This window comes from Primulina huaijiensis, chromosome 13 (genome assembly GCF_012295235.1).
Source record: "Primulina huaijiensis isolate GDHJ02 chromosome 13, ASM1229523v2, whole genome shotgun sequence".
Taxonomy (NCBI): domain Eukaryota; kingdom Viridiplantae; phylum Streptophyta; class Magnoliopsida; order Lamiales; family Gesneriaceae; genus Primulina; species Primulina huaijiensis.
In genome coordinates this window covers 1,201,459-1,223,728 of record NC_133318.1, presented here as the reverse complement: position 1 = coordinate 1,223,728, position 22,270 = coordinate 1,201,459, and the positions used below count along the sequence as shown (strand labels likewise).

Below are 22,270 nucleotides of genomic sequence, written 5' to 3'. Positions count from 1 at the left end.
GGGGTTGGTCGACATCGGCGTTGTTCATCAATCACACAATCGAAAAACAACCAGCCTCGTAGCACAGTGTAAACCGAAACCAGTTTATTTCATAAATTCGCAAAGTTTGGACATTGTCTTTACAACTGAAAAATAAATAAATGCGGAAACGTTTTACATGAAAATTAAACTTCTAAAATTCGAAAATAATGAGAACATGGCCAAGACTAATCTCGAGATCACCATCCCCAGAATTGTTCCGACTCTTCTTCCTCAACATGTTCTTCTGATTTATCTGGGGAGGGGAGAGTAAGGGGTGAGTATTTTGGGAAATACTCAGCAAGTGGGGGCCGTTCGAGTACACAACAACATGCACATATATTTTCGAAATACACACACACGCACACCATGCATATTTGACTCATACCACATTCGTATCCTTGACCTGACACTGAGATTCCTCTACTTTCAATGGTTTACTGAATTCAGTCCCTAATTTTTATTCCTCTAAGGGGGCGAGGCCGAATCGGTTATATCCCCACCGTATGAGGGTCATATCATAGTTGGGATTTCCTCCCATATCAAGTTGAATCCTCACAGTGTCAACATAAAACCCATGCAGAAATCATAGCCAGAAGGGAGTAGAAGAAGAATTGTACTCGACCGAAATTTCAAAAAAAACGAAAATGCATACACCGAAATTACACATTTAAAACAAGCCCACTTACCTGATCTTTGATGAGAAAAAAACGTGAATAGAAAGGAATCTTGCACTGGAATTTCGAACCCTAGCTTCGGGTTTGGACTGCAGCAGCGCTTCGCTTCTTCGCACACGGAGAGAGCAAGCTCTCGAAAATCCTAAGAAAACTAGGAGAGGAACTCGAAAATTTGGAGTAGAAAATGGTGTGAATTTTCGAGTTATAGGCCCTCCTATTTATAGGGGTTGGCTGCTATCTCGATCGAGTTTATCCGCGCGTTTGAATTTGAATCAAATCTTCATCTAGAATCGTGATCTAATCTAAATCTTTATCCCTGGTCCTAGATAATAATTTCGAAATTTGGATATCCTCCTTGGATGAATTTCGAAATTATGCCTTGTCCAGGCTGCAACAATTTCGACTTTTGTGTCTAATTCTCAATATTCGGTAGACTTTTTATTCCCCAATAATTATATTTCTTAAATCCCAATTATTTCCCTACCTAAATTCGAAATTTAGTGGTATTTTTCCAAGATAAGATTTTGATATTTTTCTTTTTAAAAATCCTGGTAGTTAAACTGTTAAATTTTTCCCAAGCCTGTATTTTATATCGTGTAGACTTCCCTGTAGTGAACGATTTTCGAAAATCCATAATAAATTATCCAATAATTTCGAAAATTCTATGGTATATTCTTCAAGATTTTGGAATCCAAGATTGAGTCATCTTCTTGCTTAAATCTTTATCCAGGTATATCAAATCTTATGTCTATGTCCGGTGTATAACTCAAATTTTGAAAAAAAAAATATACACGATATTATTATCCACTCAACCTTTGAAAAATCTTGCAAATATTACATCTTAAAATGAGATAAATCCTGGTATCCAAAAATATACTATCCTGATTACAATATCTAGGATTTTACACTTGGGTTCGAGCCTATGCGTCGGATGGTACCCTATTTCAGAGGGATTTCGGCCTTACAATGATCAAGCTTTCTGATCTGGGGGTTCTGACCTCACCGATGGGTCAGGTTCGGCTTAGTTGCCGAAAAGTGAACTAAAATTTTATGTACACGAAATCTTCTGAATTGTGAAGTTGGTTTTCAATGTGATGTTTCATGATTCATTTCACTGAAATTTCCTTTCTATTCTGTATCTTAGCCTTTGGATTTCGCTGGCCAATTTATTAATGTCCAAGAATTTCTAATAGAAGCAATGATCTCAGAAAATTTACAGCCAATTAAAAAAAAAGAACAATGGAGGACTCACCACAGAACCTCGTTTAAGATGCACTTGTTTTACTAATAAAACAGTAACAACATGGAAGTAAGAAGAAATAGCAAATAAACATAAATTTTTTACAGCTTTAGAGGGCCTAGACTCCTCATTGAACTGTGAGCACTGGCTAATCCTCCAAGTTTCCTCATTGAACTGTGAACGCTGGCAGATCCCAGCTCCCTCATCGAACTGTGGACACTTTTCGACAGGTGGGGAACGATGAATTCTGAATACATATCCATGAAAAACCTGTCCACAAGTTCAAGATAAGCCGGGCACGTAATAAGAGAATAGTAGTGAAAGAATTCTTCCAAATCCGATACATGATCCTCATCTTCATTCACATTCATCAAGTCTAAATCGTTCATTTTCTGAGCTAACGTGTGCACGGCCAAGAAACCAGATTCTTCTTGTTTCACTACAGAGTATGTAATTGTCTTCTTCTCTTCTTTTAAATCCTTGAATCCCTTTTGATCTGCTCCATATATGGAGGTCTTTATACATCTTTGATGCTCATCACCTTTTGTTGGCTCATTAGGAGAAGAAATGGGATCCAGGAGAGGAGTTGCAGGTTGCTTTTGTTGCCTCTGTAATAGCACAGATTTGAGATTCTTGAGTGTTTTTTGCAAGATTTTGCTCGTCATGTAAAGGGTTTGTTTGATTCTTCTTCTTCTAGTATGTGCTTACCTATCTTTAGTGACTAGAAAGCTCCAAATTTAGTTGGGATCATTCTGGTTTAGGAGCTGCAAGTGTTGTTATATTTAATAAAATAAACTGGATTGAGACAAAACAGCAATGAGCAAAGGACAAATTTTATCAGATTTTGATTCACTAGTTTGCTGTCTTTTGACTCATGGTGGGATTGAATTTCGAATCCCAATGATAACACAATACAATCTTTTTTAGCAAACAACATAAAAATAATAATATAGTTCACATTTCCTTAACCACTTGACATAATCTAAATATTCTTTTCAAAATTGTCACAAGAAGTGTGGAAAGGCAGTAATTTTGAGTCAAACACATCCATAAAAGAATGAAACTTGATAATGTGAGAGGATAATATTTTTTTTTAAATTTACAAAAATTAATGAACTATATCCAATCATTAAGGTAAACTTCAATCCATGTTTTTAAATTAAGACTGTCATTTAGATCTTGCTCCATAAAGGAGGGAATTGTTTACATTATGTCAGCATTAATATGGAAGTGATTGGACCCCTACCTATGAGCATGTTAGTTGAAAAGTGGGATAAAGCCAGGACCAAATTAATTGAAACCAAGAAATAAGGTCATAACATCACTATTTGTGTAGTCACTTTCTGACAGTTTAGTGCGTGAAACCGTAAACCCTAATATATATATATATATATATATATATTATATTTCAAGATAAATATGACGAAAATTTAAGGTTCAAATTCGGATCAAATTAGTTCTATTGAACTACGAACTTGATTCGAAGATCGAAAATTTTAAAATTTTTGCTTGAATTCAGTTCGAATTAAAGCTTGAGTTCAACTTGATTTGCACATGTTCACGTGTTATTCAAACTATAGCTCGAAAATCATATAAAAAATCAAATTTTATTTTTTTAATATATATACTTGTATTATATTAATAAATATTAAAGTTCACGAGCGGCTCGCGAACTGTCGAACAAAATAGTTTGAATTCGAGTTCGGTTCAAATTTTATAAGTTCAAATACAAATCAAATATTTTTTAAGCTGATTAAAATAAATCGCTAACCAACTAAGTTAATCTCTATGGGAGCTCATGGGAGCAGTAGACTGGTGTTTTAAATTGATTAAGAATTAAGATAGCGTCCCGTGGCCCCAAATTGTAAGATAAATTCTTGCTGATGGGCTTTTATAATACCCAACAGAAATCATAGGCCCATTTGGCCCAATCCTCTTCAAAGCCCAAACCTAACATAATTCACTTTTGTACAAGACTCCCTCCGTCGCCGCAGTGCATCTCTGATCTGCTCGCTAGCGAGAAAATTAGAGTTTCTGGAGTATCAAAGCTATGGTAAATTAGTGGCTGAATTCTTGATAATTTTACGTTTTTGAAATTTATTTCAATTCGATCTTTCGTTGTAAGTATAGTTCTTGTAGATTTTTCGTAGTGTGTAACCTGTGGTACTGTTCTAGGGTAAGGGGACGGGGAGCTTTGGGAAGAGGAGAAACAAAACCCACACACTGTGCGTGAGGTGTGGCCGCCGCAGCTTCCACCTCCAGAAGAGCCGATGCTCCGCCTGTGCTTATCCGGCCGCTCGCAAGAGGACATGTACTGTATTTTTTTGTTAACATATTTATTTTCACTACATTTGGATTGATGTTGAGTGGATGCAAATAGTAATAAACATGAGAAGGCGACACAATGGTTGTATAGTTTAGTCTCAGTTTCCCCTAGTGCAAAGTAGGCAATTAGGGATCATATCGAGTATTGACTGATGTATAGGTAGATTTGTTAATTGGTAAATAGTTGATGAGATTTTTTTAAGTATTATTCCTATAAGATTAAAAAATGCTTCCTTTACAAAATTATTGCCCAAGTGTTATTCATTTAATTGTAGATTTTTTGTTTTTGATGGCTGATTGGACTTATTATTTGAGCAGATTGTGTATTTCGGATATACTGTGCTGTCTTTGTCGTTAATATATGGTGCAAACAGTTTACTTTTTTTAGTTGTAGATGGTTCCTATTGATAGTTGATTGAGCTGATTATTCGGGACAGTTTTATATGAGGTCAAAAGATGCTTTATTTGAAATGTATCTATGGTTTAAACAATTTGTTCATTTTTTACTGTTTTAAATTCTTTGTTGGTTGATTTTGAGAAAATATTACATCTAAAAAATGCTACCTTTGGTACTAATATATGGGCCAAACATGTTTTTTTGTTTAACTGAATATGTTGTCACGTGATTATTGATCTGAATGGTAAATAGATGATACAAAATATAACGAAAAAGAGTGATTGAAGCATATTCTACATTTCAGATAACTGGAGTGTGAAGGCGATTCGTAGAAAGACTACTGGAACTGGACGAATGAGGTATCTTCGGCATGTACCCCGCAGATTCAAGACCAACTTCAGAGAAGGTTTCAACTTTACTGTGCTTTTTCATATTATTTTGAATTGTTTTGAATTTTGAGCGTTTCATTTATTTCCTTTAAATTTACACCGATGGATTTAGGTACTGAAGCTGCACCCAGGAAGAAGGCAACAGCAGCTTCTGCTTGATAGCCTTATTAAGTTGGTACTCAGTTACTGTACTTTTCATTTGTATTTTTGAAACTTCAAGAACAATCAAAATTTGGGAATGTCCTTTTAAGGGATCTTTGCCTGTTTGATTCTCTGTTGGATAAAAAATTTGTTGCTGTACTTGGCTGTTTTGGTAAGGAAGGATGATACACTATTATTAAGCTTTTAGTTGGTATTTCTTTGGAGTATCTGAAGGTGTTCAATTGTTTGTGATGAAATAAGTTTCTTTGAATTTGAGCTGATGTGGTTTAATGCTTGTGCAACTCGTTTGACTGGAATGGTCCTCGTTTATATGTTCCACCGCAGTTACTTAAAATCTACTGAAATTTACTTGTGCTCAGGTATATAACACTAGGCATGGTAGACTGAGGAGAACTCACTACATGATTCCTTGATATTTATCACATTCTAGCTTCACCGACTAAAGCCATCGATGCGAGATGTGAGGCAAATAAAAGGTTTATTATATTATATGAATTACCTAAGTGATGAGCTGGTCAAAATATGTTATTGATGGATCTGATAGATCGAGTCTTTAGCTGCGAGTACATCTCTCCTGGAGAGTAGGAGAGGCTAAAAATACCTCTTCCCCTTTTTTCTTTGTTTTGTTCTGTTTTCCCTGTTTCACTCTGGTTTAATCTCGCTCTCCACGAAATATTTTTGCTCGCCATCCTGCAAATTTAATACGGTGGTCGGCCGGTGTATCATATCATCGTGGTAAACTTCGAAATTGATGCGGTTTATTTGGGATCCTAGGGAGTATTTTCATTTCGTCTCTTTAAGAAATTTTATAGGTGGATGTTGCAACCGGCAAGTGAATTGTGCACCTGCATAAATTCTTGGATTTAACATCCTTTTATTATGATTCTTATTCTAAAACATAAGTAATTTAAATAATTACTTATTGCAGTAATTTAAAATGTAATCCCAAATCCATTTCTCATCAAATTCGTCGATTAAAACCAGGAGTACCACGAGTGCTTGTGTGTGCGGGGGAATGTGAGTTCATTTGACAATAAGAGGTTCCAACCGACCTAAAAAATATTTCTGACATGAAAGTTACAGCCTAAAAATGAACAAAATCGCAGCGAACTATTATGAATTTGTTACATCGCCAATGAACTTTCCTTAGAAAGAAATCACTATTGACGTAGCCGTTGTGCTTTCAACAAGAGAAAATCGATATGTAAGATCTTGAATCTCCTAATTTAATTCAAGTTTACCAAATTTATCTTTCTCTTCGTCCAACAGTCTGAATACATCGCTGAGCTCTGGAAATGCGGACAAAAGTAGCAGCTGAAGAAGATCAAATGCCAGCTGCTTCATGAAAACAGATGACTGTACATTCAAATCAATGATCATTTGTTAATTTCGGTTCCAAGAAAATGCAGATTAAAAGCTCGTTTTTAACGGACCCCCCAAGTGCCCCAAGCATTCCGCACCACCATTTCAACGTGAAACATATGATGGAACAATTCAATCAAATGCATAGGAGTGTGGCAGAAAATTTGCTTTGAATAAAATCATGAGTTTTTGTACACATAAAGGGCAGGAAAAATTTCAAGAATGAGATTCTACTCTCACCTGGATGAAATAGTAGAGATCCTTTGCGCACAGATCATATTCCTTGCGTCCAACAAGGCCTACAATAGCAGCTGGTGCTTTATCTGCAGGGGTCACCAGTAAAGGCCCAGTATAAATACTATGGGTCAAGATTTGAGATAATGCACTTAATAGACAAAAAAAAATAAGTATTACCAATCATTACTTCATACACTAATTTCGCTTGCTGTTCAGCTACTTTCTGTTGCATCTCCTCTAAACTATGGGAATCTTCAATTTTATGTGAGGAACGTGGACTGGAAGGTTGGTGCCTTGGAGAATTGTCGGATGGACTAGTAGGTGGTGGTTTCTGTCGGGCTGGATGCTTTGTTATGAATACTCCGTCAGGCCAGAGGATCTAGCACATGTATAGAATAGTATTAAGTGAAAATTCGGATTTTGCGATGAGATCGAAAGTGTAACATTCCACAGGCATCGGACCATAGAAACTAACAAATGCATACGATGGTATTATTAGTATCCATAGATTTGCTATGACTTATGAGATTGGCCATAGAATCTAACACATGGATATAATGGTATTATTGGCATCCACAGATTTGCTATGGGATTATAAGCATAACAATTACATATGCTTACGTATTTGGTATAAATTAATTAGAAGTCGTAAGTTGATATTTCATAGATGTAGCGGTTTTATTCCACAACGTCTAAGAAGAGTGTTATTTGAGAAACCATTGAACAAAAAAGAATTTCTTCCAACATTGGAACAAGAAAGATATACCTGCTCCAACCTCCTGATCCCGGAGGCAACAACTGATCCCTGTCGCAGAAGCTGGATTTTCTCGATCAGCCAATCATCAAAGGCATCACCCATTCCCAATTGTAACACTTGCTTAGCCACCCAAAAAGCTTTTCTCCTGTATACAGCTCCAATTATGTACAAGCACAAAAAGCAAATGGTGCTTAGCATCAATTCTTTTAGGAACGAATCCTATCTCAATGTATTTAAGATTATTGGAAATATATTCTATTGAAATTTTTCCTTAGAATAAGAAAGTACACACAATATAATGATAAAGATAGAATAGGATTTGATTAGATCAATTAGGTCCTGATTATCTTTCCTTATGTTGTATTCGGACAAACATGCATATATTATTTATCAGAATTAATAGGATGCAAGCAAGAAAGTTTATGTCCAACTCTTGTTTCACGGTATTAGAGAAGGCGATACTTGTCTTTGATTCACTTGTGTCTGTTTCATTGTTCACAAAATGGCCTCCAAGTATCCTCCATCGTGGAAACCACAACCACCATATCCAAATCCCCTTCTACTCCTTCGTTTGACAACCAGTCTCTACAAATTACGCATCACAAACTTAATGGCGTGAATTTTCGAGAATGGTTTCAATCCGTCATAGTTGTCATCAAGGGAAGAGGAAAAATCGGCTACCTGACTGTTGCAATTACTGCCCCGGGAGAAACCAAGGCTGGTTGTAGCACTTGGGAGGCTGAAAACTCGATTGTCATGGCTTGGCTCATCAATTCTATGGGACCAAGCATTGGACGAACATATGTTTTTTACCAGACTGCTAAGAAGGTCTGGGTTGCAGTCCAGGAAATTTGTTCTGATCTCGAAATACATCTCAATGTTTCGAGATTCGCTCAAAAATCCACAACACCAAACAAGGCGGTCTCCTTGTTACAAAATATTACAATTCCCTCGTGGAATTGTGGTGAAATCGGATGAGCATGTCCTATCTATGCCAAGAAGTACAAAAAAGATGTTGGAAAGAGAGCGCACATTTGATTTCTTGCATGGGCTGAATCCAGATTTAGATGAAGTGCGTGGGAAGTTGTTGGGAGTGAAGCCACTTCCCGCTCTGCGTGAATCTTTTGCGGAAGTAAGGCGAGAAGAAAGCAAGAAACATGTGATGTTAACTTCCTCACAACAAGACTCACAACCTTTAGAAACTCGAGGTTCTGCCCTTGTGACAAACAAACATAACAGTGGTCGAAACACTACATCTTTTGACAAACCAATGTGTGATTATTGGAACAAACCATACCACACACGTGAGATTGAACCCAAAATTTGCTCACTTGGCTGAATCAAAGTCCAACACCAACGCTGGACTTGAAAACATGCTACTGCAACTCCTCCACCGGACCAAACTTTCAACAAATGCTGATGGTCAAAACTCTAAATCTCCTACTGCTGCTATGGAACTAACAGGTACAATCAGCCAAACCTTTCTGTCCAACTCACAACAACCTAATTGTTGGATTGTAGATACTGGGGCTTCAGATCATATAAGAGGGTCTGTGAAACTCTTTGATGATTATACCAATTGTCACAACAGAATAAATGTGTGGGGTGGCAGATGAAAAAACCTCACCAGCCGCGGGCCAGGGCACGGTTTTCTTACCCTGTATGATATTGAAATCCGTTCTTTTTGCGCCTAAGTTGACATAAAATTTGTTGTCTGTTAGTAAGTTGACGCGTGGTATGAATTGTGTTGTGACCTTTTTATCCTCTCATTGTGAATTTCAGGACCGTTCTTCGGGGAAGATGATTGGCATTGCTGAAATGAAAGATGGCATTTACTACCTTTCCAGAGTTGAGAATTTCAATAATATCAAGTCAAAAAATACAAGGTCGTTGTTTGTTGTTTCTAATTCTGTTATTATGTTATGGCATCAACATTTAGGACATCCCAATTTCTCTTATATGCAGATGTTGTATCCTTGTCTTTTCATCAATAAAGAAAAAGATTTGTTTCAGTGCGAGTGTGTGTTTTTGCAAAACAATCCAGAAGTTATTACTTATTATCCGTCTCATACGAACAAACTCTCTAAATCTTTTCATCAGATTCATAGTGGCATTTGGGCTCTGCCTCGAATCTAATTTGAACGGATCACACGGGTATATTACTTTTATTGATAACCATACTTTTGTGGGGTCTATTTGATGAAAAATAAATCAGGAGGCCTTTAACTGATTCAAACAATTTCACAAATTTGTCCTAAATGTTTTCCAGTTCACCATCCTGATAGGGATGACAATTTTTCCTGCAGGTTCGAGGAAAACCGAAACGGGGGAGGTTTGGGGGGATTTTTCGGTTATGGGTTCGGGTTCGAGGATATTTTAAAATCCCCGCATCATATCGGTCGCTCGCCTCGATAATAAAAAAATAATAACAATTGTAAATTTTTTTGTGATCATCAAATTTTATAAAATCATGGAAAAAGATATAGAATATACTAAACATTAAAATTAAAAGTAATAGTATCTGTTAGTTCGTATTATTTTTAGTTGTTTTTGTTCAATTTGTTAGCTGAATTTAGTAGACAAATTTGATGTTTTTATATACAATAAATTTTAGTTCGATGATATTATGATATTTTTTGAAAAATCATTCGACTACTTGTTTATTTCTTTTACGTTAAAGTTTATCATTATTTCACATGAGATGATATTATGGCTTCAACAGAATATTATTTTTTATGATCAAAACCTATATCATGTAAGGTAACAAATTGAGTTTGACAGATTTATTTAAGCTTTGGAATCCATCGCCTTTCATGATCCACGTAAAAAATGTTTCGGTGTTATATAGTTGTAATATCATGAATGTTTAACATATTAGCTTAATATATTCATGACACATGCAACGCGTGTGCCTCGGTGGCTAGTTATAAATAATACATCCGCTTGTGATAACATAATTTTTATAACATAAAAATATTATTTGACTTTGTTCATGTTAAGTAAACATAAATAAACTATTAAGATATTATGTATATATTTTATTATTTATTTTGAGAATTTTTTTGAAAAATAATATTATTACTAAAAATTTTGATATATACTAATTTTAAAATAAGAAATTTGATTGGCAGATACATTTCTTATTTAAGATACTGCGATTAATTTTAAATTTTAATTTTACAGCTATGTATGTACGTAGATGATATTACCAAGTTTCATAAGCTCAAGATCTGGCTGAAGGAAGAATTCCAATTGAAAGACTTGGGACCCTTGAAATATTTCCTTGGGATGCAAGTGGCTAGAAGTAGGAAGGTATTTTCATTTCTCATTCTCAGAGAAAATACACCATTGAACTGGTGAAAGAAACCGGGAAGTTGGGATGCAAACTAGTGAGAACTCCAATGGAAAGAAATCGGAAGAACAAGATTAAAGATGATGAGCCATCCGTGGACATGGGGAGATACCAACGCCTAGTTAATGGATTGATTTACCTCTCTCTTACACGACCAGAAATTGCATATGTTGTGAGTGTTGTTAGTCAATACATCCATTCACCTTCCCAAAGAAACCTAGAGACCGTAAATCATATTCTGAGATATCTGAAAGGAACTCCTGGGAGAGGACTGGTGTTCCTTAAAAATGAGAACAAAAGTATTGAAGGTTATGTTGATGATGAATGGGCAAGGAATGAAGATTGCAAATCAACTTCAGGCTATTGCACCAAGTTGTGGGGTAACTTGGTTGCTTGGAGGAGTAAGAAACAAACCGTTGTGGCAAGAAGTAGTGCAGAAGCCGAGTTTCGGGCTATTGCTCAAAGAACGTGTGAAGTTACATGGCTTGAGAGACTAATGCCGGACTTGCAAATCCCTACTCACCATCCAACCAAGTTGTACAGTGATAGCAAATCTGCCATTAGCATTGTGAAAAATACTATCCAGCATGATCGAATGAAACATGTATGAATTGATCGAAGCTTCATCAAGAATGAGATTGAGCAAAGAGGCTCCAACTTATGTTATATCTTCTTCCCATGCACAAGCGGCAGCTATCCTAACAAAGAGTCTCCCTCAGCCAAGTCAAGAAGATCTACTAAACGAGCTTGGAATGCGAAATATCTATTCCTAAGCTTGAGTGGAAGTGTTGGATATTATTGGAAATATATTCTATTGTATTTTTTCTTTTGATAAAATAGGAAAATATACACAGTATAGTCATAAAGATAGAATAGGATTTGATTAGATCAGTTAGGGATTTTCATGATTATCATTGCTTATATTGAACAAACAAGTATTTATTCTATATCAGAATTAATAAAGATGCAAGCAAGAAAGTTTCTGTCCAATTCTTGTTTCAAATAGGAATGGGCTATTTGCATTCGGCCCCATTTGATAACTTCCACGTGCATGTGACCCCTAGATATAACTTTTAAACATAGGGAGTTCTAAGCTTGTGTTTTAAAAAATGGAGGACCTAGTATCTTGTTAATTTTACTTAGAGGACGTATCATACGGAGGCCGAATGCAGTTAGCGCAATACTAAATACCCGATCCAGCCACGATCATTTAAGTCTGCACTTAGCTGAATGCAGACTTGGTAGCCAGTTATCTACGGAGGCCGAATACAGTTAAAACATAGAGAGTTCTAAGCTTATGTTTTAAAAAATGGAGGACTTAGTAGCCCGTTAATTTTACTTAGAGGACATATCATACAGAAACCAAATGCAGTTAGCACAATACAAAATACCTGATCCAGCCACCATCATTAAGCTGCAAAACGACATCAACCAAATCCAAAATGGGAATACCTAGATTTGGTGGTATAAACTGCAAGTAGGAAGAAAATCATCATCACCGAGCAAAATCACAGGCACAACAAATTAAAAATTTCAAGTGAAATAATTGTTAACAATAAAGATTCTGTCGAGCATTGTGCATAACCAACAGTATAGCCAAATGAAAAGAATTCGTAATGACCTCACTAGGGAGGGCCGGATCAGAAGTCTCAATGGAATGTGAAGCTTGCTGTTCTCTGTTTATGATTCTTCCCAAATTTCTGGCTGAACTTATTTTATGTTGATCTACATTTTCTGAGTTGTTACTTGGTTCAGACTTTTTCGAAGAAGAAAGAGCCTGATTTTTTATTTTCAACTGTGATCCGTTGCTGAAATTCTCTTTTTCAGATGAAAACACATCATATAATGGCCCTGCGGTATCCCAATTTTCCTTCCTCTTTTCACTTACTGTGACATTACGGTCAACTGAAATGCAAAACCAGATTTAAAATGTAAAAAAGTAAAATGAGGATCTAGAGAGGAAAGCCTGCTGCTAATAGTCACATTTCACCTGAAATGGTCTCGACAATAGATAATGAATTTGAAAATATATACATCTGCAGTATTCAGACAATAATCAGGTCAAGCAAAGATGCGGAACCCCATATAAAGATCGAAATTAAGCTTTTGAGAATGAAATATGCCAAACCTGAGAATCAACGCTTAAAAAATCCCAAACTTCAATGGAGCACGAAACAGTAGGAAGCTGCAGAAGCTTCTGCAGAAAAATGGAAAGAAATTATAGGCCACAGACACTGCACTGTTTTCCTGATACATGAACACAGATGGGATGTAACAACAATATTGTATGGCCAACATCAATGTGGTCCAGGGACAGTGACCTTTTTCACAGGTGATCCAAACATCATGGCTTGTCATGTTTCTAGAACATGGAAGAATTGCAGACATATTAATTTATTTTGTCATTACGACGCACAAAACAGAGAAAACCAATTCACCAAAGGTAGTTATAGTTCTATCAGGTGCGCAAAACAAAGAAACTAATTAAAAACAAAGGTGATTTCCGTTATATCTTGTAGCAATATTATAACCCTTGTAGCAATATTATAACCCTTGTAGTAGGAATATGATTATGCCTGCCAAAACAAAACTGCAGACATCTATGGATAAGAAAAAATCAATAATCATTAATCACCATTCATTAATACTGTACAGAAGTATTCTCCAAATGAATTCAGGAGGAGTTTGGGTAAGCTTAATATAACATGTTTTACGACTTAGTGTGTGTAGATTCAAACAAAATCTATAGAGAAGATCGTGATCTCTGGAAATAATTGGTTGAAAATTTATAAGCTAGTCCAGAAAAAATAAGAAGCCACCAAATAGGTTTTTAAGAAATTTTAAACTCCTTAATCCAACCCAAGTAAAGACAGACCTTGAAAGATATTACTTTTCCGTATACATGTTTGCTCAAAATGATTGACAACTTATTATCAGAGAATAGCTCATTCATTGTACAAGCATTAAAATGTATCACAAGCATTCACTCTTCTGATATGCTCCAAAAACACACAAAAGCTCTCACATCTTATAACCTCAAATTTGTCTCATAGTATAGAAACTCTCCTCCTTAAATCAATTTATCAACTTCTAAATCTCCTATTTCACGGTAAATGTCCAGCATGGTTACAAGCTAAAACAAACAAAAAGATGCAAAATGGCAAACTCGGACAGAGGAATAGGACATGAACATAAAGTGTACTAATGACGACCTTCAAGTACTGGTCAAGTAATTTACATCGTTCTTGAATGATGAGTACATCTAAAGCAGTTGAGAGGAAATGCTTTGGTGGCAAGTGGAGATTATATTCCGGAAAATCTTTAAGGCGCCTATGTAACTCCTCAAAATGACGAAATCTGTGATCATAAAGTCAGATAATGGACAAGCATATGGAAAGTGTACCTTTCTTTGTACACAGGGTTTCACTCTGTTCAGGACTCAACAACTTTTTTGTTTTTTTAAATTCTCCCGTCATAGGATTGACGTTTGATTTTGTCCCTCAGATTTTAAGACCTCGATTTGTCAAAAGGGATAGAAAAGTTGCACAGAAAAATACCTTTTCCTGTTCTCATCTATAAAATTGTGCTAATTAAAATAAGGATGTTGAATCCCGAACAAAAGTATAATTATAGAAAACAATGGATAAAGTGGAAAGTTTGCAGAACAGGTTCGTACCTTCTTTTGATGGACCAACTGTTATTATTAACATCTGTAACTGATATGGAATAAATAGTAAATGTTTTAGACCCACTCTTAACAATATTGGCACCTATTACCTGCATAAAGAAATAAATTCCCATCCTTCACATCTACAATCATAAAACACATTCAGGTTGGCATAGTGCGACTGGCAGAAAGTTTATGATGTGAATGGAGTACCTCACATCTTAACCTGAAAAACGAATTGGCAATAATTGAATTTTTTGCCGATTTAGCTGCTAAACTATGACTTTCAGGTAACGAAGCCAAAGACATAGATGATGAAGTTGTTGCTCCACTACAAATTCTGTCTGTCTGTTCAGCCTCAGAGTCCTCACTTAAGTCTCCAGGTTTGACATTTACGCAGGACAAATTCTCTTTACCCTGCATCCGTCTCAACAAAGAACTTGTTCTTTCAACCTCTTGCCAGCCAATCTCATCACGAATACTTGATCTAGACCTTTTCTTTGCAGACTTAGTTATGTGCAATTTCTTAGAATGAAGGCGCGCTTTGTTTGGCTTTCTATTCTTGTGTGCCTCAAAAGTTTCAAGAGGGTGATGAATGTTACTGAAATTTCTTTTATTTTTACTATCCCAGACTTTAACACCAGGAGTATCAAGACCTGTAATATTGTTGGTGTCTTCATCCTCAGTACAGCTGCTTCTCCATGATTCGATCCCATCAGAAGGCACACTTCCATGTTCATTTTCCTCTTCGTATAGTGAAGTAGTGGATGCCCCAGGGCACTCATTATATCCAGAGTTAGAAACATTTTTCTCCAAAACACTACCCTTGGTTTCCCACTCCGTTTTCTTTTGCCCAGAAAGCCCTTGTGACTGTTCCACAGAATCAGATACCCCCAACAAAGAGTTCCTTTGCAACTGAGCAGCCGGCTGGTTTATGTCTTCCTTTTTGTAGCCTCTTCCTTTGGTCCACAAATTGTCTAAATGTTCTGGAGTCAGAGCCTCATTTTTCCTTCGTGAAAACACATCCAGCATATCACCCCATTCTGCTCCAGAGCGATGTCGCTGAATTCCTATTCCCTCATTATTCTGAATTTCTGGCACATAATTCCATGAATGGGCAGATTGTGGATCCGTGGAAAGCAGTGGATCCTTAGAAAGAACCGCACCATTCACATTGTTAGATGAAGGATACTCTGGATCTTTTTTATTTTGGTCCTTCTTCAGCGGTACCAGTTCAACACCCTTAACAGAGGGATCTGGAAACCCTGAAATATGATCAGATGATATCTTTGAAGATCCATCTACCTCTCGTGAGGCTGCGCTTGATTCCTTACTTCCTTTATCACTCTTGCTAGCAGAAATTATTAAAGATTCAATTCTCTCATTAATAAACCTGACAATAAATTGTGATGAGCATAAAGAGCGGAAATATTGTATTTCAAGACGCAGAATAAATAGCACACTGACCTTGGATTAGCAAGATTTAAGACTGGTCGCATAACAGCACAAGCTAGGAGTTCCCTGACAATATAGCGAAATAGGGAGCATTGCAGATCCTCAGGCTTGAATGTAAATAAAATGAGACCATCCATAACATGCTGGAGAACCTGTTAGAACAAAGGATTGACAAAAGGAAAACATTACCCTTCATACGGACCGCATAATTGCTTCTGCCTACAAAAAGCATTGTTATAAGATTGTGCATCCTATACTAGCTGCAAAGAGGATAAACCAAAATAAGAACCTTATGCTCAGCTTCAGCAGAAAATAAAGCAGGATGCAGTTTATTTTCAGCAGCCAGCACAACTTTCAGTTCGACATCTCTCTCTGCAATTGTCAAAAATCTGGACTGTTGCTTCTCAATTTTGCTCTTACAAGAACGATAAAGTTCCAGCTTACTGCTCAAGAGATTGATGATATCCCTGTGTTATACCAGTCAAAAAATCATCCAGTTAAAGCATTAAAACCAATGTGAATAAAGAAACAAATGTTCGGTACCTTGTTAAAAGATCTATGAGATTAATATTTCTCATGCGATTTGAAATTTCTCCAAATATACCATTGATGATCAGCGCTAATTCTTCTGGGCCTTGTCTATCAGGAGTTATGCGGCAGTACCATAGGTCTGTCACCCACTCTGAAACAATGTGTCCAGTGAATTGACCAATTGCGTCCTCAACAACAGGTGAATTCACCTTGTGCTTCCAGTTGGCCCTTCCAGTAACTTTGAGATCCTCAAAAGGTTTTCTCCCAATAGAATTGTCAGAGGATGTTGGTTTGGATTTGTAAGTTGCGGATTTCCTTCGCATATCAAGATCCAGAGATAAGTAGCGAAGGCTGATTAGTAAGAATGTGGCCACGGGCAAGTTCACTATCAGTGATGAACTTGTTACTGATAGAGAAAGTCAGATGTTAAGAGATAAGAGGTAGACATTCAGCCCCTAACAAACTAATATCCGACTCTCTTTTCTGAAAGAGAAAGCATCCATAGAGAAAAAGGCAGCAGTAATTTAAGGATTCCTTATGAGATAAGCTACACAAATTAACTTCCTTTCCAGCTTTACATCATCAGACAAATATTGAATGTAATCAATACCAAAGACAGACCACTAAAAACATTTATTGCCCGTTTCCAGAAGAAACTCAATACCTAGTGTAAATCAAGAAGCCATGTCACAAAATGAAAAAGGCATTGTTTTTCAAGTGCCATAGCGAATGCGTAATAATGAGTAGAAACTTAAGGATGCAATTATTGTGAACCAAAGCAGCACAATCTCGTCAGTTATCAGGTAAAATGAACATCAACTAATTCTAGATTCCTGCATGATAATCCCGACATTAGTATAAATCAAGAAGCTATTTCACAAAATGAAAAAGGCATTGTTTTTCAAGCGCCATAGCGCATGCGTAAGAATGAGTAGAAACTTAAAGATGCAATTACAACTTGTGATCCAAAGCAGCACAATCTCGTCAGTTATCAGGTAAAATAAACATCAAACTAATTCTAGATTCCTGCATGCTATTCCCTACATTTCACCCATGCTCTCACGCACGCAATAATTCCAGGCAAAGTCATTCTATTCCAATTTCAATAAAATAAAAACAAAAACAAAAAGCAAACTACAGTAGAATCGTTATTCTTCATCGAAATTAGCACAAAACTGCGGGAAACATACAAGAAGATGCAAACAAATGTACTCACATGACATGAGATAAGATAATCCGACAACGCAGATAACGAGAAACACAATCCGCTTCTTAGCTTCATCCACGAGGTCTCGCACACTCACAGCTTGTCTCTCGCTGCTCATTTTCGTACTTCCAAAAATCACTTCACTCGAAAACTCATCCAAAAATCAACCAAAAAATTTCATTATTTTACCCCCCAAATCCATCAATAGCATCATCATCATCGCCGCGATCGTTCGAGAAACAAACCGCCGAATCAAACCAAAAATTCACCTAAAAAAAGGTGGTTCACGCATCTAATTCAATCAACTTCCACGTCAAATACCATTAGGTATCTGCCTTCTCGGGGAATCATATGCGTCTTCACTCTGGTAAAACAGCTAAAAATTAAATTCTCTCCCGTACATTTTGGTATAGGGCTTTTTATTTTAAAATTAAATTTAATAGGGCCAACTAATTAATTAAAGTATATTTTTGAGTGAAACACTAGTTACAATTTGGCGTCGCACTCGAGAGACTCTCTTTGGTAACAGATTTGGGATGTAAATAAATCGAGTTGGTTTTAAATTTTTTAAGTCAATTCGAAATAATATTTGATTCGTATTCGAATTTATTGTATTTGAGTCAAACTCAAATATGTTCGAACTTTTTCAAGGCGAACTCAAATCCAAATTATTTTGTTCTATAATTTTTGAATCTTCATATTGTAATAATATAATATAATTTTATATTAAATAAATAAATTTTGAGTCTTTTTAAGTACTTATTTTCGAGCAATAGTTCACGAATATTTTCGAATGTTTCAAACCGAACTAAAACTCGAGCTTTAATTCGAACTGGATTCGAGCCAAAAATTTTAAAATTTTCAAACTTTTGATCGAGCTCGTACTCAAATATAACTAATTCGAGGCGGATCCAACTTTTAAAATTTTCGCTATATTCCTCTCGTTTTGTTTCGTTTCGTTCACATCTTTGTGACAGATAAGTTATAAGTTATCGATATCTATTTATTACTCATTTTGATGATGTTTATGTCCAGTTTAGTAACTTCAATGGAGTATAAAGCAAATTTTATTTTTGAAACGAAAGTTTTTAAAAAACATAATAATTATTTTGTCATATCCAAACATAAAACTTTATTTGAAAAAAATTTTATATCTAAAAATTATATTGTAGAAAGTATTTTTGCATCCAAGGGGAAACTTCTCTCAAATTTATGTTTGATATTGTACCCATCGAATGTAAGAGGTTCACATGTATAACGGATTGGGCTGAGGCAGCTGGTCTTATGATAAGAAGTTTGGGTGGCCCATTATTAAAAACCCAGATTGTGATAGAAGCCATTAAGTAGGCCCATAGCATGGCTTGAGAAAATTAAGTCGCACAAGCTGATAAAAATAATATATATAATTAAAAAAAATGGACCGAGACTTAATCTGTTAATTATTAAGATATTTTTATATCAGTGGATTGAAGGATCGGTTCTGGTACCTGCGAAATTGCTTCAAACACAATATTTTCTATGAGCTTCAATAGTTCGTGTTCTAAGAATGTAAATACCGATAAATTAAATCGATTTTGGTGTTAAACCAAGCGGAAAAAACTCGAAGTAATCATTCGTTAAGAAAGCTGACTAATTTGAAAAGAATTTAACTTGTATAAACTTATTAACTGAAATAAGGGGAATCAGTTCTTGCATATATCAGTTCAGTTATTGTAAGAACTGAACTGATAACTGCTCGAACTAATCAAATCAGTTTGAAAACAAGAGTTAAACAGTTAAGCATACAAGATATTTTTATGGATGTTCGGAGACTTCAACTGCTCCTACGTCACCCCTTCTACCACTTCGAGTAGGTTCTACTAGAAGACTTTGATTTATACATACAAACCCACTCAACTTAGGACTTACTCTAATGCCTAACTGAACTCATAGCCTAAACTGAAGGCAGTACCTTCCAGCCAACACTTGTTTAACGTGTATGTATTAAAGACTACATACACAAGTTTATTGTCTTTGTGCAATACTAACTCAGCTATTCAATAAGCTTAACTCTCTGTATATATGAGTGATTGTGTGTGCGTGTGTGTGTGAGACCTGATATGAATACAATACGAAAGTGTTCTCACACACTGAGAGAAAAATGCTCTAAAACTGAGCTGATAACACTTTTAAATGTTCTCTCAAATCTGGGCTGATTACTTTGTAAGCTGATAAGAGTTGAGCGTGCCTTTCTTCTTCTCCCTTGTTTTTCGCACACATCTATATTTCCATACATATATATTGATGATCTTGGTCTGATATTTATAGAGACAATGCGATCGTACGTCAAGACTCATCAAATATACTCGTTTCAATTTGAATTCGATCCTCGAAATGTGTCTGTACTTTCCGACAGTCATTCAGAAACGTTTTTGTCTTTAAGTTCTGATGTGACGTCCATTATTGTCCTTTGACTGGACAAAATCTTTTTCTTAATGCGCACAGCTGGATTCCATTGAATAAAATTGTCGTGTTCTGCAAACTGATTGATTCCTAAATGATGTTCTGAACTGGTCAGTTGAACTGATCTTGAACTGGTTCGGTGAAATCAGTTGGCTCGTCAGCTGAACTGATTTCTCTGCTTCAATTGAACTGGTCGGCTGGACTCTTCATCAGTTGGTCGGACTTCTTAAGGTCTTCTGCTGAACTGCCTATCATATGGACAATCAATTTAACTGATCTTTGATATATCAGTCGAACTAATTCAGTTTGGGCAATCAGTTGGCGCTTTCAGTTTGCGTCTCGATAGCTTCAGTTTTGGCTCGATAACTGATCCGTTCGAATCCTGATCAGTTACAGTTTCTGCGCACTTATGTAAATTAATTATAAACAAAATAACAAGTTTTGTTAACATCAAAATCAAGATTGCGAACATGAAATGTTCCAACATGGATATTGATTGAATTTAATATAATGATTTTCGTAAATTATTACCAATAAATTATGAAAATTATTTTGTTTACATGTGATCAAGTTATTTGAGTTTTAAAATAAAATAAAACATGTAATTAAGGTCTTGAATAATCAAAAGACTGATTATTTATACGAAGAATCAATTTTCTAATTATTTAACTTCGGACACGAAAATTTATATAAAGTTTCATCAATTATGTATCCACCAATAGAAATGAGTTAGTATATGTTCCACCAGGAGTAACTCTCCACATATCACAACGTCACTAGATTTTCCTATGTCTGGAGTATTGTTTCTCCCTCTTAATCAGTAGTTTAATTTTTACAATAACTTATCTAAGACATTATTTACTTTAAACAATTATAGTTACTTTTATTTTCATCTTAATTTATTTTTATTTTCACTATTTTGTTTAAATAAGTTGTGTTTCGTACCATTCTTACTTTTAAAATTTTTTAATTTCATGTCTTCTTAATGATTTATTATAACTTCAAAATTAAATTTTTTATAATCGGCTAAGTGATCACTTGATGAAAAAGAGATATGTAAATAATTCAATATGCTCTTGTGTTTTTATTAAGAAAACAACATCCGGATGCGTAATTATTGCTGTATATGTTGATGATTTAAACATCATTGGAACGAATAATGAAATTCATGAAGTTGTGTCATACTTGAAGGAAGAATTTGAAATGAAGGATCTTGGAAAAACCAAGTATTGTCTGGGTTTACAAATTGAACAAAAAGAATGTGAAATATTTGTTCACCAGAAAAATTATACATAAAAGATCCTTAAACGTTTTAATATGGATAAATCAAATCCTTTAAGTACTCCAATGGTTGTTAGATCATTAAACATAGAAAAGGATCCATTCCGTCTATATGAAGATGATGAAGATATTCTTGGTCCAGAAGTACCATATTTAAGTGCTATCGGTGCCCTTATGTATCTTACAAATTGTACAAGGCCTGGTATATCTTTTGCCGTAAATTTATTGGCAAGATTTAGCACATATCCAACAAAAAGACACTGGAACGGAATTAAACATATATTCCGTTATCTACGAGGAACGACAGACTTGGGACTTTTGTATTCAAAAGATGCTAATCCAAGTATAATTGGTTATGCCGATGCTGGATACTTATCTGATTAACACAAGACACGTTCCCAAACTGGATATGTATTTACTCGTGGAGGCACTGCAATTTCTTGGCTTTCACAGAAACTAACGCTCGTAACAACTTCATCAAATCATGTCTAGATTATTGCACTACATGAAGCAAGCCATGAATGTGTGTGGTTAAAATCAATGACCCAACATATCCAAATCTCATGCGGATTATCATTCGACGAGAAGACTGTGATACTATATGAAGATAATGCTGCATGTGTTGCTCAAATGAAAGAAGGATACATAAAAAGCGACAGAACTAAATATATTCCTCTTAAGTTCTTCGCATTCACCAAGGAGCTTGAGAAGAATAAATGTATTGATGTTCGACACATTCAATCAAGTGAAAACTCATCAGATCTCTTCACA

The 22,270-nt window shown here is 35.6% G+C and overlaps 3 protein-coding genes across 5 annotated transcripts; 1 reads left to right on the top strand and 2 right to left on the bottom strand.

Moving 5' to 3' along the window:
• Positions 1–2,036: 2,036 nt before the first annotated feature.
• LOC140991814 (uncharacterized) lies at positions 2,037–2,600 on the bottom strand. The gene has a single exon (XM_073461981.1). The coding sequence runs from the start codon at positions 2,598–2,600 to the stop codon at positions 2,037–2,039; it is 564 nt and encodes a 187-aa protein (XP_073318082.1).
• A 1,265-nt stretch (positions 2,601–3,865) lies between these two features.
• LOC140991673 (large ribosomal subunit protein eL37x) lies at positions 3,866–5,414 on the top strand. Its single transcript, XM_073461766.1, has 4 exons — positions 3,866–3,988; positions 4,111–4,246; positions 4,962–5,063; positions 5,159–5,414. The coding sequence occupies exons 1-4, from the start codon at positions 3,986–3,988 to the stop codon at positions 5,203–5,205; spliced, it is 288 nt and encodes a 95-aa protein (XP_073317867.1). The 5' UTR covers positions 3,866–3,985; the 3' UTR covers positions 5,206–5,414.
• An 832-nt stretch (positions 5,415–6,246) lies between these two features.
• On the bottom strand, positions 6,247–18,187 carry LOC140991650 (uncharacterized). Of its 3 annotated transcripts, none has more exons than XM_073461736.1 (15): positions 17,786–18,187; positions 16,582–16,975; positions 16,328–16,505; positions 16,051–16,190; positions 14,797–15,976; positions 14,593–14,693; positions 14,129–14,273; positions 13,045–13,113; positions 12,907–12,952; positions 12,538–12,821; positions 12,308–12,387; positions 7,574–7,709; positions 6,985–7,186; positions 6,811–6,893; positions 6,247–6,564 (listed from the first exon to the last, which is right to left on the bottom strand). In XM_073461736.1, the coding sequence occupies exons 1-15, from the start codon at positions 17,892–17,894 to the stop codon at positions 6,430–6,432; spliced, it is 3,282 nt and encodes a 1,093-aa protein (XP_073317837.1). In that variant the 5' UTR covers positions 17,895–18,187; the 3' UTR covers positions 6,247–6,429. The 3 variants fall into 3 exon arrangements, with proteins under 3 accessions (XP_073317837.1, XP_073317838.1, XP_073317839.1); XM_073461737.1 differs by having other exon boundaries at positions 14,797–15,934; XM_073461738.1 differs by having other exon boundaries at positions 16,582–16,884.
• Positions 18,188–22,270: the final 4,083 nt, after the last annotated feature.